Source organism: Rousettus aegyptiacus, unplaced genomic scaffold, assembly GCF_014176215.1.
Source record: "Rousettus aegyptiacus isolate mRouAeg1 unplaced genomic scaffold, mRouAeg1.p scaffold_m13_p_8, whole genome shotgun sequence".
NCBI classification, from domain to species: Eukaryota; Metazoa; Chordata; class Mammalia; order Chiroptera; family Pteropodidae; genus Rousettus; species Rousettus aegyptiacus.
This window is the reverse complement of record NW_023416311.1, coordinates 36,091,542-36,106,166: the sequence shown is the minus strand read 5'-3', so window position 1 is coordinate 36,106,166 and position 14,625 is coordinate 36,091,542. Positions and strand designations below refer to the sequence as shown.

Below are 14,625 nucleotides of genomic sequence, written 5' to 3'. Positions count from 1 at the left end.
AAAGTTTAGGACAAAAGGATGGAATAAGATTCCATATATGTATAAGACTGCAGTTTAGAATCACAGGGTCATAGGAATTATGTAAGAGTTCGATGTATCTGTAATGGTCTCCTATTCATTTAAATGTGAACTGTAAGCTTAGTTTGCCACAATTCTTCATATCCAGCTGAACGGGCTGTTTCTTATTATGTCTCTAAATGTTTTTAATAAGTACAGATATTAACATGTTGATTTATATCTTTAGGTAAAACCTAGAATGAAATTAAGTACACTTAATATCAAAAGTACTGCTACTAGCATTCCACCTTTACCAGTTCATTTAGAGCCAGTTCGTTTTAGGCATCATTTCAAAGGAATGAACATTTCATGTAACAGAGCTTTTTCATTTGTAGACTGTTGTTTATATTCACGTGTACATTCTCAAAATTCTTTTCAAAATTCAATACCAAATGCTTTGTGTTCACAGTAAATACCCATATGCCAAAATAAAAATTTTTCCATTAAAAGATGAGGTGTTTTCCCTTTTTTATTTAATTTATTTGAAATGGAAGAAACTGAAGGTGTGTTAAGCCACAGTTTCCTGAGAATTTTCCATGGCAAACATTGTGTCAGCTTTAAATAAGGAAAGCTGTGGCTTCCTTCTTACTCCTCAATATTGGGAAGACTTTCATGCAGGTGTTAAAACTGTTTTCTCACAGAGACTACTTAGCCTTTTAAGCTTCAAAATAAATTTATTTAAATTTGAGATGTATGTCATACTGTAGTTGAATTTTTTCTATAAACCTTCATAGCATTTTCTGTCTCATGAAGTTTATCACATTCTGCCTTGGAATAGTTATTTGTGCATTTGTCTTAACCTTTTAAATTGAGAGCAAGGTCATGAGCTTCAAAAGATGGTGTTTGTGTCTTCATTTGTAAGACCAAGCCTTCACATAATGCCATGTTTATGCAAATACAAGCTATAAATAGATATAAAGAGGGTAGAAGAAGACAGATGAATATGGAGAGATAAAGGAATTGAAGTCTTTCATGGCAGGGGCTGCACTGCTAATTCTTGTGAGTTCCTGCACTTAAGGAAATAGCAGCAGAGACCCAAAGCACTACCAAAGGTTGAGCCTACTTGTTCATAAGCCTTTTTTTAATGTTTATATATTTAATTTCTTTCCAAAAACTTGGAGTTAGGTCACAAAATAAGAGAAAGTTATCTCAAATAGTTTAGAGGAAAACTAGTTTCTCAACAAATATTCTCATACTAAACTGAATTCAGAAACCTGACTTTGGTACGTGTAGTTCCTAAAATGTTTGATTTAAAGAAAGTCTTAATTCAAAATGATCAAATTTAATAAATTACAGCAATCACTTAAATAAACTTTTAAAAATTTCTCCTAAGTAAAAATGTCAAATTTAATCTTCCTTTAATTTTATTCTTCAGAAAGCAATTAGAAATCATTTAATTTTTTAAATTCAAATTTTAACAAGAGGTAAAGGGAACACAGACCAAAGGTTTTATCTAACAATTATACTAACAGTCTTGACTTGATTTCAAGAATACCTAGCCAGTTTCCTATCTCAAGCCTTTATGTTCTTTGAATGCACTACTGTTACATATGGCTGCATAGGCGATATATACTGTAGAACTCCAATTGTGACGACTAGAGTGTGAGTGCAACCTTGGAATTAAACAATGAATGGCCTTTTTCAAATCAATTTCACTTCTTATTAACCTGGTATGTTCCCCCAAATCAGTCCTCCACAAGGTTGCAACATAAAACACAGTTATAGAGGAACAAATATAACAAATAAGAATAACAAATTCATTTATTAGATTAATACATAATTGTGCAATTTGAAACTTATTCTAGTTTTTCATAAATAGAATTTACTGAGATTGAATAACTAAGTCACTTTGGGATATTTTCCGGGACAGAGAAATAACTTTGCTAAATAAACGCAATGATAAAATGGGTCTTAAAACAATATTTACCTAGAGTCAACAGATATACAGATATTACCACTGCTCTTCTTAGTTATAAACTTTTTATATCTAAGATGGGAGAATATAGCTAACTAAGGAAAGAAAAACACCCAGTTCATCAAAGCTTTTAGCAAATTGCCAAACAGAGATTTGAGAACAATAGTAGACATGTTTTGAACAATTACACATGAATACGTTTTGTCAAAATCTATTCAGGATTCCCAGACCTTCTTATCTAAAAATGGGAGATTAACTAATGTAATGAGCATAGTTAATTTCTGATATTTCTATTCTACAAATACAGATGTTCATATATTGGGATTATTATCCTGGAAGTGAATTTTTAGTTGCTACAGAAAATAGACTGAAAAGAGCAATTTAAAGGTAAATAGCTGCTGCTGCAGTGTCTTTTTTTTTTTCCTTGTACCCTGAGGGAAAGGCAGGTTCCTGGAGCATGTATGTAATAGTCAGACTCACTGTTTTTGTTGTCTTTACATATAAATGTTCTGTGAATTGTCCTGAGGATTAAAACTATTGCCTTTGCACTGATTACTAAATTGTTTCTACTAAACCAGAATCTCGAATTATGTCACCATTCAGGAAGCACTTTTAATGTATTTGGTGCTATAACCTGTTGCCTTGATTTGTCAACAAAAATCTGTGGTGGTGATGTTTGTATTTTAAATTTAACTTTTAAATGTCATGAGCCTGCTAAAAGTTTTTCTTTTTTCTAATTTTTTAGTTTTACCACCACTAAGGATTCTACTTGTGTGTAACTCAGAGCAGATGCCACACCCTTTTCTGTAAGGGGACCAGATAGTAAATATTTTAGGCTTTGCAAGCCATGCAGTATGTCACAGCTACTCAATTCTGCCATTGTGACATGGTGCAGTCATAGTATAGAAATGAACAAATTTGACTGTGTTTCCGTAAACCTTTATTTTTAAAAACGGGCAGCAGGTGAGAACCGGCCCATCAGCCAGTTTGCCAACCACTGGTTTTGAGAAACAAATAGTTTTACATGATATTTTTGTGAAAATGACAGTTCTCTATTAGTTCTTCTCTACTTTGAACTTTAGTTGATTCTCATCAAATTTATCCCATCAGTCTGTGTATTAATACACTTTAAGCATTAGCTGTTGACTTCCTGCTGTCATCTATAAGTATTTAGATCTCATTCTTCCTCCGTGTCATATATGTACCCCTCTATCCTCCTAATATACATACATAGGCCAAATTTAGATTAGATGAACATTTCCTGATGTTATCTTGACTATGAGTCAAGTAATGTGCGATTATTATTTTTCCTTTTCTACATATAATTGTTTCCTATAGTTTACAATTGTTATGTTTATTTTGTTTTTTATCTTCTCATCAATTACTGAAATCTTCTCTAAACTTATTTAATACACCAGGTATTCTAAATCTAAATCTCCTGTCACTATCTTAGGGATTCCTGTTGCCTAGATCTCCTGTTTTTTATATCCCAGGCCTTCTTCATTTTTTGTATCCTCCTTCATTTTAGTGGAGCCAGTAGCTTCTTGAGAGAAAGGTTCAAGAGATGTAAACTTTTTAAAACCTTGCTTGTCTGAAAGTATATTTATTCTTACCATTTTGAAAATCATTTTCCTTCAGAAATTTAGAGACATTGCTCTGTTGCCTTTTGACCTTTGATTCTGATTCCTGATTTTTTTCTTTTTGTTTTAGTGGTTTGATTTTTTTTTGGGGGGGGGGTGATTTGTTGGGTGGTTTTTTCTCTAAATACTTATAAACTCCAATATTCTGATATCACTCTCTATTTTTATATATATCATGTTGAATCTTTTCAGCCTGAAAAATCACGTCCTTCATTGGGGGTTCTGTGCTACAGTTTTTAATATGCTTTCTATAAAACTCAAGTAAGCATGTTTGACCCATACCTTCAGCAGCCCAGCTTGTACTGACTGACTCAGGATGCCAGCAATAGGCTTTCTTCCCAGATTCTGTCATATCTCTTCAAGGTAGATAAAATGGGTAAGAAATCCTATATTACATCAGGAAACTCAGCAAGGTATCGAAGAAGTAGAGAATTGACTTAATACCTTATGTAATGGATGATCTCCACTTAGACTACATTTCTTGGAGAAAGTTGAACAAAGATGATGTGTAAGAGTCAATTAAGGTATATTAGTTTCCCTAAGGCTGTTATAACAAAGTACTATAAACTGGGTGATTTAAAACAGCAGCAGTGTAGTCTCTCATGTTTCATGAGGTTAGAAATCTGAAATCAAGGTGTCAGTAGGGTTCTGTTTCCTTAGAAGTTTCTAGGAAAGAACCGTTCCTTGCTTCTTCCATCCTCTGGTGTCCCCAGTCCTTTTTTGGCTGTGGCATCATAACTAATCACTGCCTCAGCCTTCTCTCTCTGTGCCTCTGTATGCAAATGTCCTCTTCAAAAGGACACCAGTCATATTAGATTTAGGATCCACCCTAATCCAGTATGATCTCCTCTTAGTTAATTATATCTGCAAAGATCGGTTTCTAACTAAGGTCACATTCTGAGTTTCTAGTTGGACAGGAATTTTAGGGAGATAATTATTCAACCCAGTACAGAAGGTAATGAGACAGTGGTCCTGGCACAGGATTTACATCAGGTGTAATTTAAAGGTGTTATTCCAGGTGACATTACCTAGATCAGTTCTCCCAACAGAATGAATTCCAAACTGCCATCATCTTGCTTTTACTTGGGTACTCAAAAGTTTTTATCACTGAGAGGAGGGGAAAAGCCTCGTACTGGACTATTTACAATAAAGGATAAATTTAAAATAAAGTTGTTTGAAACTGGTGGCTCTACTTTCACACACTAGTGAAATTTATTTACTCGCTTTATGGAATGTTTATAGAATGATAATTATCACCAGTTACTATTATAGGCACTAGGGCTAAAGCAATGAGGGAGGCACAGTCCTTGCCTTACAGTTATGGAAATATCTGCACTGCCATGTGGCATTAGGTAATGAAGTAAATAAAGAGTGATGGAACGTGTTCTGTTAGTTTAGATAACATTTGAGCAGAGACCTGAATACAGTGAGATGTTCAGCCATGTGTTTATTTGTAAGTAGAGAAGCGCTTTCAATGGAATAGCCCAAGTATCAGAAGTCAGTGAAGCTTAAAGAAGAACAGATAGGGTCCCTGATTACATTTTAAAAGCTCACTGTGACTGTTGTATGGAAAATGGGATCTGAGTGACCAAGATGCAAAGGAGAGTGACTAGGTATGAGCTTATCACATTGGTCCAAGTGAGAAATGTTGGTGATTTGGTCAAAGATAGTTAAGAGTAGAGATGGTGAGAAGTGACTGGTTGAATATATTTTGTAGATCGAATCACAGGACTTGCTGAAGGAATAATTATGAAATGTGAAGGAAGGAGAAATGTGATAGAAGAATCCTTAGAGGTATAGGCTCAAGCAACCAGAAAATTGAAATTACATATAATAAGTCAGAAAAGGCTATAATAGAAGTAAATTTGAGAAGAAAATCAGAGGTACCTTTTAACATCAAATAGAAGGTTAGGTAATGAATCTGTAGCTCAAGTTATACCTGGCAGTAGAATTTGAAAGTTGTCAGCTTGCCTACAGATGATATTTAAAGCAATTAGTCTGAATTATGAATATTCTAAATTTATAAATACATTAAATATTATGTATAATCTGTACCCATTCAGTTATTATCAGGTATATGTAAAGTGCTGGCCATTAGGCACTGGCGGAAAGTTATGAGAATGCACTAGTAATACTAGACATTTAAAATGTAAATATGTAGAATTAGATAATTTCTTGGTCTCTTAAATGGAACTTCAAACATTATAGCAGTCATAAATTATATCGCCAGCTTAATGCTATGTTATTTGATTCTTTCATATTTAGTCTTAACTTGATGTTTAAGCTCTTTAAAAGCAGAAACTATATTTTTTAATGTCACAAATGGTGCCTACCACAATTTTGGAAAGATATTAAGTACTCAAAGAATATTTATTGATTACATGATAGTTATAATAGTTCAAGGACAATAGTATTTTTGTCCTCGTGAATTTTATTTATCTTTAGCATGGATTATACAGGTAACTTATTTAGTGAGAATATTAACAAATTGCTGTTTCTTGATTCAGATTTTTGAAAATTATGACATACTCTATTTGATTCACTTATTAATATTGCCACATTGTTTTTATTCTCTTGTGTATATTATTTCAATTTGCAGCCTGATTCAACTGCGAATGAAAGAGCAATTGCCAGATTAGCAATGCACCCACTTCTGAAGAAAAAAATAGATGTACTAAAAGGTATGAATTAATTGATTTTTAAGAAATGTACTTAAATGAGTTTGTGTATATCATTTGAATAAGTGGCTGTTGATTTATTTATGTTTTTTGTTCTTTTTACTTTTGATAATCTTTTATATTATAAATATTTCTTTCAAATATTTCCAAATGTGAAAGGGTACCTGAAAATACGGAGGGTATCTGGTGTCTGAAGGAAAACTAAATCTATATTTTTTTCCTAAATTTTAATATGTGACTATATATAATATATATTCATGTATTTTTATATAATATATAATATTTTCATACATTTATAAGTAACATTTATATTGCTATTGAATACAATTGATTTTCTAATATTTGATATATTATTTAGATGTTGCCAGTACTTGGTCACGTAATTTCCACTTATATGTGTATATATTGTAAAATGTATTGAAAGATTATGTACTTTTGTCACAAATTAAAAGATATTTAAATCTGAAAGCCAATTTATGATGCTCTACAATTGTATCAAGATATTCCTACAGGAATTAAAGAAATATTTTTATTTATTTGCATTCAGTGAAGTTTTTACTCTTCATAACTCTAAGACACGAAATAGTGATTTTTTTTTTAAATTTTAGATTTTAAATGGATATTTCTGAGCCTTATAAGTTTGGCTTTTAAAAAGTCAATAGATTTCTTTGTGAATTCAGACCCATTCATTATGCATACACTCATGTGTCATTTAATGATAGAGATATTTTCTGAGAAATGCATCATTAGGCAATTTTGTCTTTGTGTGAAAATCATAGAGGGCACTTATACAAACCTGGATGGTATAGCCTGCTACACACCAAGGCTTCGTCATAATCTTATGGGACCACCATCATATATGTGGTCTGTTGTTCATGGAAACGTCTTTATGTGGTGCATGACTATATTTAATATAATGTTTAAATTGTCCTAAGTTTTTCCAAATAATTTAGAAATACTATACTGAAACAGTGATATTTTGTTTGTTTCAATGTTGAAACAAGTCGTGTGTTATTTCTCTTGCAGCTGCTGTCAAAGCCTTTAAAGATGCAAGACAAAATGATTCTGAAGTTAAATCATCAAAGAAGGCTTCAGAAGAAAATCATTCCAAACACACTTCGTATTCAAATGATGATCCCATTAAGTTACATCATGAAGATAGTACTATCAATAAGCAAAAAGACAAAGAAGCCAAAGTATTGTCAAAGAAACCAATAAATAATTCAAAAGAAAAAATAGCAAAGCTAGAACATGGACCCAAAGCAGTAAACGTTCCAAATTCTCTATCAAAGCCTTCTGAAAAGAATTCTGTAGTTCTCTCTGAACCCCAGAAGATACCTGCTGATCCAAAAACAAAAGCATTATGTCAAACCAAAAAAGAGAAAGAGTCTGATAGCTTACTTGATAGTAATAGTGATGAAGAAGAGGAGTATTTTGATGATAGCACAGAAGAAAGGTTTTATAAACAGTCTTCCATGTCTGAAGATAGTGATAGTGGTGATGATTTCTTCATTGGGAAAGTCAGACGGACACGAAAGAAGGAAAATAGTTACCATTCTTCAGTCTTAGAACAAAAGTCCTCCCAAAAAATGTTCCCTGAAGAAGGTATACTTGAAACACATCGGGGCATAAGAAATGACAAGAACGAGTCAAGTACAGAAGCAAGGAAGTTCGAATCATTGTTTTTCCATTCTTTATCTGGATCTAAAAGCTCTAGAAGGTAAGAATGTTTTTCTATTCTGGAATAATAATTCTTCATTTTGTTAAGGATATGCAGTATTTACACATCCTAATAAGAGACCGTCTCCCATGCAAAATTCTAGTTTATACAAAATGCATCTTGTGTTTAGACTTGGACCTCTCCAACCTTATATTGGGGTAATATATGCAGATACACGTATGGCAATGACAAAGTTATCCAGCTTTAGGAGAAACAAGATGTTATAGCCAAATAATTTGTCTACTTAATTTGTTTATTCCTTCCATTATTAAACTTTTGAAACTTTGAGTTAGTTTTTGATGAAAAACTTTTGAAAATGTCTCAACGTATTTCACTCTTTAAACAGAACTTTCTGAAAAGAATATGTTTTTTTTTTTTCTTGTTAACCCAAAACCATTATTGGAACTATCAGTCATTTTATTATGTATTCCTTTTTTAGCATATACAGCTGCTTGTACCACTGCATTACTGCAGGCTGCTTTATATTTGGTGGTGCTGCTGTCTGTACCTGATGATAACCCCACTTTTCACAGCTGTCCTAAATTAATAAGTTTATTTTCATTTGTAATTTTAATCTGGTAGGGGATATCTTCACACATGGTTAGTTAATTTCTTCAATAACAGCTATTCAGTAAACTGTTTTTCTATGTATTTATAAGTCAGAGATCATTTTTAATAGAATAGGAAAATGTCATGTTGAACTTTTCAAAAGAAGACTATGGAAAAGACACACAAACATCTTTGGAGCCTTGAAAATAATTAAAATATTACTTCTATCTCCCAAACCTGCCTAAAAAGGTAACATTTTTTTTCTCACTTGAAAATAGCACTCTATTGTTCCTTCCCTCTTTCACAAAATATAAATCTTAATTTTTGTCACATGTTTTATTTGCCCCACAAGAAGATTTTTTAAATTCTTTATCTAGTTAGTCCTCAAGAGTAGACGAAAGGTAACCAAGATAGGATATGTTGTGACTAGAAGTCCTTATGAGGGTAATGAGAAGAAAATTCCCACCTTTCTGTAGTAATATTGGGGTCTAACAAACTTATGATATAGCTAAAACCTGGAGTTTTGATAATTTTCTTTATAAATTGCTGGTAGAATGAGGAAGTACTATAGTTTACTGAATGAGTTTTATCATCAGTTTTATTATGTTATCTTCTTAAGTCAGAAGGTTTATTTATCTTTTTAAAGTCCTAATGGTTTTTTCTTTTAGAAATTACAAAGAACAGGCTCCGAAAAGCAACACCACAGGTATGTATTAATGGCTCCCTGACCTCCATATGCAATTAAGCAATACTTTGCCAAAGCGGAAAGATGAAAATATCTGGTTGCTTAATAACATGAATGAATTATGTACTCACAGAAATGGAAACAGAGCATCTTATATTTAATTTAAATTGTTTTTTTTTTCCTCTATGTCTTGCCAGTGGGAAAAATATAGACAATAGTTATTATGAAATATTGGGTCTACTTAATTTACCTTTAACTAAATCAATACATTCTTTAAGTAAACTATTATATAAATTATATCTTAGTGTCATGCTACATTAATATGTTGTTACTCTCTACATTAAGAGGAAAATCAAAGTATTTTCAGATTAATTCATAACAAATGAAGTTAATATATTTAAGTAGGCTGAGTTCTGTTTGTATTCCAAACTCTCACAAAACAAAAATTTATTTTTCACTCACTTCACAGTCCACTGAATCAGCAGAGGGGCCGTTTCACATAGTCATTCAAGGATCTAGCTTGTTCTTTTGACTCCTTCCTCCTCCAGTTCCCGGATAGTCTTCATTTAACCAACAGAAAGGAATAAAGTACATGGAGAATTTTGCAGGAGGTTTTCATGGATCAGACCTGAAAGTGGCAGGGATCAGTTCTCACATTTCAGTAGCCACAATTCAATTACATTAACCCATTTAGCCAAAGAGACTACGAAATGCAGACTGTGTGGCTAGGAAGACAATAAAAATGGAATTTCTTGAACACATTATGACCGTCTTTTTGATTACCGAAGCCCATTTCACTTTTTGTCCCACACATAGAGCACACTGTTTCCTAATGAAACCAGCCCGAAGTTCCATTCAGTCACTGCATCTAGCTCAAAGCCCAGGATCACTGAGTGATGATACGGTGCTTTCCATCAAAGCTCATGGATCTCACTGCTCAAAGTTTTACTGCCCTATGCACTAAAAACACAAACTACATAGCAAATATTTAGTGACAAAGCAGGGGCAAAGTAACCATAATAAAAACTCAATTAGTTAAATGAAAACTGGGAGGCACAGAACATATCTGAGCGAGAATTGTGAAGGCTCTGAGAGGAACTTGTTCTCCATGGCCCCTGTGTTCTTGGAGGATCTTTGTTCCATGGCCACATCTGAAGTAGACATTTAGTATGATCTTCTTGGAGGTTGCCCCAAGTGACTGGTAAAAATATATGATCCTAAAGATGCTTTAAAGTCTTAAGAGTCAGATCTTTTCCAGCCCAGGCATGTGATTTCTTTTACAGTACAATTCCTTCAAAAAGTTAGGGGATTTCTGACTTCTTTGTTTCCATTCAGTCCATTTGTTTGCTAGTCACTATACCAAAGCTTTCCTAGAGCTAATTCTCAAAATTGCCTTGTTTATGGGTTTTTTGCCATCCCACCATCATTCACTGTTGGCTTTATTGGAACTCTCAGATTTGGTTGGGAAGGCCATGCTTTTACTCTTATATCTGTGTCAAGGCTCAATCTCTTTGGGCCCTTACTGCTTAAATTTTTTGTTTTATCTCTTACTGTTTATAGTTCAGAGGCTTTTGTAAACCTTAAGTTCCCAAATATCTGGACTCTGTTCCCTTAGTTTCTGCCTGCGAGCTGACCAATTCTTTCCTGAACTCTTCTTTTTTTTATTTTCTTTCTTTTATTATTATTATTTTTTTTTTTTTTTTGGTAGTAAATTGCCAAAGAGCCACCATTACACTGATGTTTTCATCCCTTCCAACCACTTATCCTGGTGCTACAAACTCCACAGATGTGTAGCTCATTTCCAAGTTTTCATTGCAGCAGTTTTACCTATTTCTTTCTTACACAGGGTGTGACTTTTCAGCCTTAAATACCTATTTCCTTACCACCTATTGCTGAACTGCTAAGCAAGTGTCGAATTTTTGTTATTTCAGTGGCTGTACTCCACTTCACAGTAGCATTTTCAGTATTATGCATAGGAGACTGTAACAAATAACTACCAAATCTTCGTGATTTATTTATTTATCACAGTCTCTCTGCTCCTTGTATTCTTTCCCTCAGTGTGCCTCTAGGAGTTCTCTTGACACACTGGGAAAAGAGAGAGAATAGAGGCTTGAGTGTGAGGTTTTATAGTCAGGCCTTTTATTCACCTTGCATTGGCTCTAACTCAGTTACATGACCTCATCTAACTGTAGCGTGATAGGAAATACATTCTAGTTTTGTATCCAGAGGAAAAGAAAACTAGATTCAACAAAACCTTGACAATCTGCCTCATTTACATAGAATAACTCTAAATGTAAGGCCCGCCCACATTTTCCCAATGAGACCAATGTAAAAGAGTTTTTGTTTGTTTTTGCTTAGCTTATATATTTATATTTATCAATTTATTTACACATACAAATTTACTTGACTTAATTATAAAAAATATATATTAGTTTAGAAATATTGCCTTATTTAAATCTCAGTTTTCTTGAAACAATTTCATTTAACATTTAAACTCTTCATTCTTCATCATTAGCTCCACCTTTTGAGTATTATAACATGGTTTTCTAGAGCACGTGTGATTTGTACAGGATATGGGACAATTAAATCTGTGTACAGTGATGTTTTGGAAATGGCATCCCAAACTGTGTGCACTTGTTTGTATAACATGTCATTTGCTTTTAAAGGAGATCTTTAAAAGGCCTTTGACAATGAAGTCTAACTGGCAGTGGAGAAATTATGCACTCCTAGGACTGCTTAATAAATTAATATTAAATTGTTTGCCTCCCTTTTTCTTTCTGATTCTATAAACGTTCATTTTTTCATGTCTTTTCAGCTAGTGTGTCTCCCTCAAACAGTCCTTCGTAGTTCCAAGTAATGTAATTGAAGTGCCTCATAATAAATAAAAGGCTATAAAGACTAGAATACAAGTTGCCACCCTCATATCTGGTGGATAACTGTATGACTAAAATAGAACTTCGTCTTATATTTGAGTAGGTTTAGTAGTTTACATTGTAATAATAACTTTTTTTTTTCAATAACAGAAGGGAGTGGAATGAATTAATAGCCTTTTAAAAGTAAATCTTTCTTATCAACATTGTCAGATCCAATATCTTAGTAAACACATGTATTTTCTTGCTACATTTGCTTTATACACAGATATCAAATGACATTCCTTTGAAAATATAAGATGTCCCACCCTCTTTTTTGGCCTTCCACATTGTCTGAATTGTTTCCTTTTCCTTTTTTACTATCAATGTAAATAAGACAGTACAGCATATATTAGCATGCAATAAACATCTATTTACAGCACGTTTCCCAAAATTGACTGCTCATTTTATACATTTCAACTTCAGACTATTTCCTGTTGGACTTAGAGTTTAAATTGTTGGTTATTTCATTTAAAACTAAATTTCCTCAGTAATACTGATTTTAGGAAATTAAATATATTTTTTTGTATGCTGTTTGGGTATATAGTTTTCCTGATTTTTGCTTTCTCTTTCCAGGTTTTCAGCAGAATGAACCTCAGCTCAAGAATCAATTTATCAAGAGTTCACAAAATGGACCTGAAAATACAAAACAGTCACCACTTCCTCTTCATCCTTCTTGGGAAGCAAGCAGGAGGCGAAAAGAACAGCAATCCAAAATTGCTGTGTTTCAGGGGAAAAAAATTACATTTGATGATTGATTAGTATCTCTTTTTTAATGAACTTTTCCATTTAAAAGTGCTTTTTTTTTTAACCAATTTATTATTTAAACTTACATTTGAATAAATCTCTTTGGACGAGGTATAGAAATAATGTTGTCTTTATTTCTCTTTTTTAAATATGTTCAAGTTATGTAAGCCTTCCACAAGTCAATTACATACTTAAACTGATTTTTAAATATAGGCCCAGACTGTTCTCTTTATAAAAGAATTTTAATATTATAACTCAGATTTTTTCATTTGTGTTTATCATGAAGTACACTTCACTGGTTTAGGTCTATGTTTCTTTGCCTTGAAAATAAATGTCAAAATATATTTAAAATAATAGAAAATATGAGGAAATCGTAGCTATTTAAAATAGGTCAACTTTGCTAAAAGTTATTCTTGTTAGCAAAACTAAGATTAAAATAATGTTTTTATGGGTATACAAGAAAATAAATTATATAAATATTAATTTTTATTATAGTTTTAATTATTTGTGATCATATACTTTTTGACTGGTTTAGTTTCCCAGGACAGTTTTGGATTTCTGAATTATATTTCAGTTATCTAGGCAACATGCATGTTTAAATGTATCAACAGAAACAAAAATTGGTTTTATATTTCATTTCATGTAAATATTTCTATTAAATTTGGAATGTGTATCATCTAATTACTTGGCTGTGTGGTCTTATAGAAACTTTTTTTTTTTTTTTGAGAACTTATAATGGGTATTTATAAGAACAAATTCTGAAGGAGGTATGATTGAAAGTATTTCAATTGATAGCAGAAAGGTTATGAGATGACTCACTGAAGAAAGGACTATATAAATCATAGTACTATTACTTAAAAGGAAGACAAGACTTAAAAATCTTCAGATGTTTTACTTTCGCTGCTCTGGAGAAATTACAAACTAATGGTTAAATAAAAATAACTAAGTTCCATGTTTTCTATTCATTGGTGCTGTTAATGGTAGGAAAAGCCTTCTGATCAGCAGGAATCCAGAAGCTCTGGAGAGTCATTCTCTCTTTTTCTAGAACTTAAGAGCAATGGAATTCAATAGGTTATGCAGAAAGAAAATTAGTTTTGCTATGTTGAATGCAAATTTTTTTCTATTCTGTCAAATTTTATTTTGATATAATTTCAGTTATGTAAAATTGATGTTAATTGAAATATTCATTATGAAAATTTATTACAGAAAAATGAAAGAAAAATGTCTCTATTGCCTACCCAGATTTAGCCAAACCGTGAGGTTGAGAGTACGGTTGTCCAGAATGCCAAGTGTGCCCAAGACTTCTTACCCCAATTGCAAGCAGCTAGGGACCAACTACAAAGTTAGAAGAGCCCACACAAGACTACTATAACTTCTGACATCAACTTCAGGTTTGGAGGTGGTGTGTATATTGGGGATTGGGGTTGGAGGGTTCCCTAAACACCCTCAGGTTCAAAATTCACTAAAAACTCTAAGAACTTCACATTCAAAGTTTATTACGGGGAAAGGGTACAGATTATAACCATCCAAAGGAAAAGAAGCGTAGGGCAACATCTGTGAGGGTTTAAATGCAAAGCTTCTATTATCCTTAGGACGCATTACTATTCTGGCATCAATACGCAGTTTGCTAATTGAGAAGGTCCCTCGAGCTTCAGTGTCCAGAATTTTTATCATGTCTTCACTATCAAGGCATGATCAATTGATTGCCCAAATGGACTGATACCA

The 14,625-nt window shown here is 32.7% G+C and overlaps 1 protein-coding gene across 2 annotated transcripts in view; it reads left to right on the top strand.

The window, feature by feature from the left end:
- SRFBP1 (serum response factor binding protein 1) overlaps nucleotides 1-13,575 on the top strand; it is a 59,221-nt gene extending 45,646 nt beyond the window's left edge. For both annotated transcript variants that reach the window (XM_036226327.1, XM_036226328.1), the window contains 4 exons: nucleotides 6,212-6,293; nucleotides 7,317-8,010; nucleotides 9,228-9,265; nucleotides 12,730-13,575. In XM_036226327.1, the coding sequence (XP_036082220.1) occupies nucleotides 6,212-6,293; nucleotides 7,317-8,010; nucleotides 9,228-9,265; nucleotides 12,730-12,911 (996 nt within the window). In that variant the 3' untranslated portion in view covers nucleotides 12,912-13,575. The remainder of the gene's footprint in view (nucleotides 1-6,211; nucleotides 6,294-7,316; nucleotides 8,011-9,227; nucleotides 9,266-12,729) is intronic.
- Nucleotides 13,576-14,625: the final 1,050 nt, after the last annotated feature.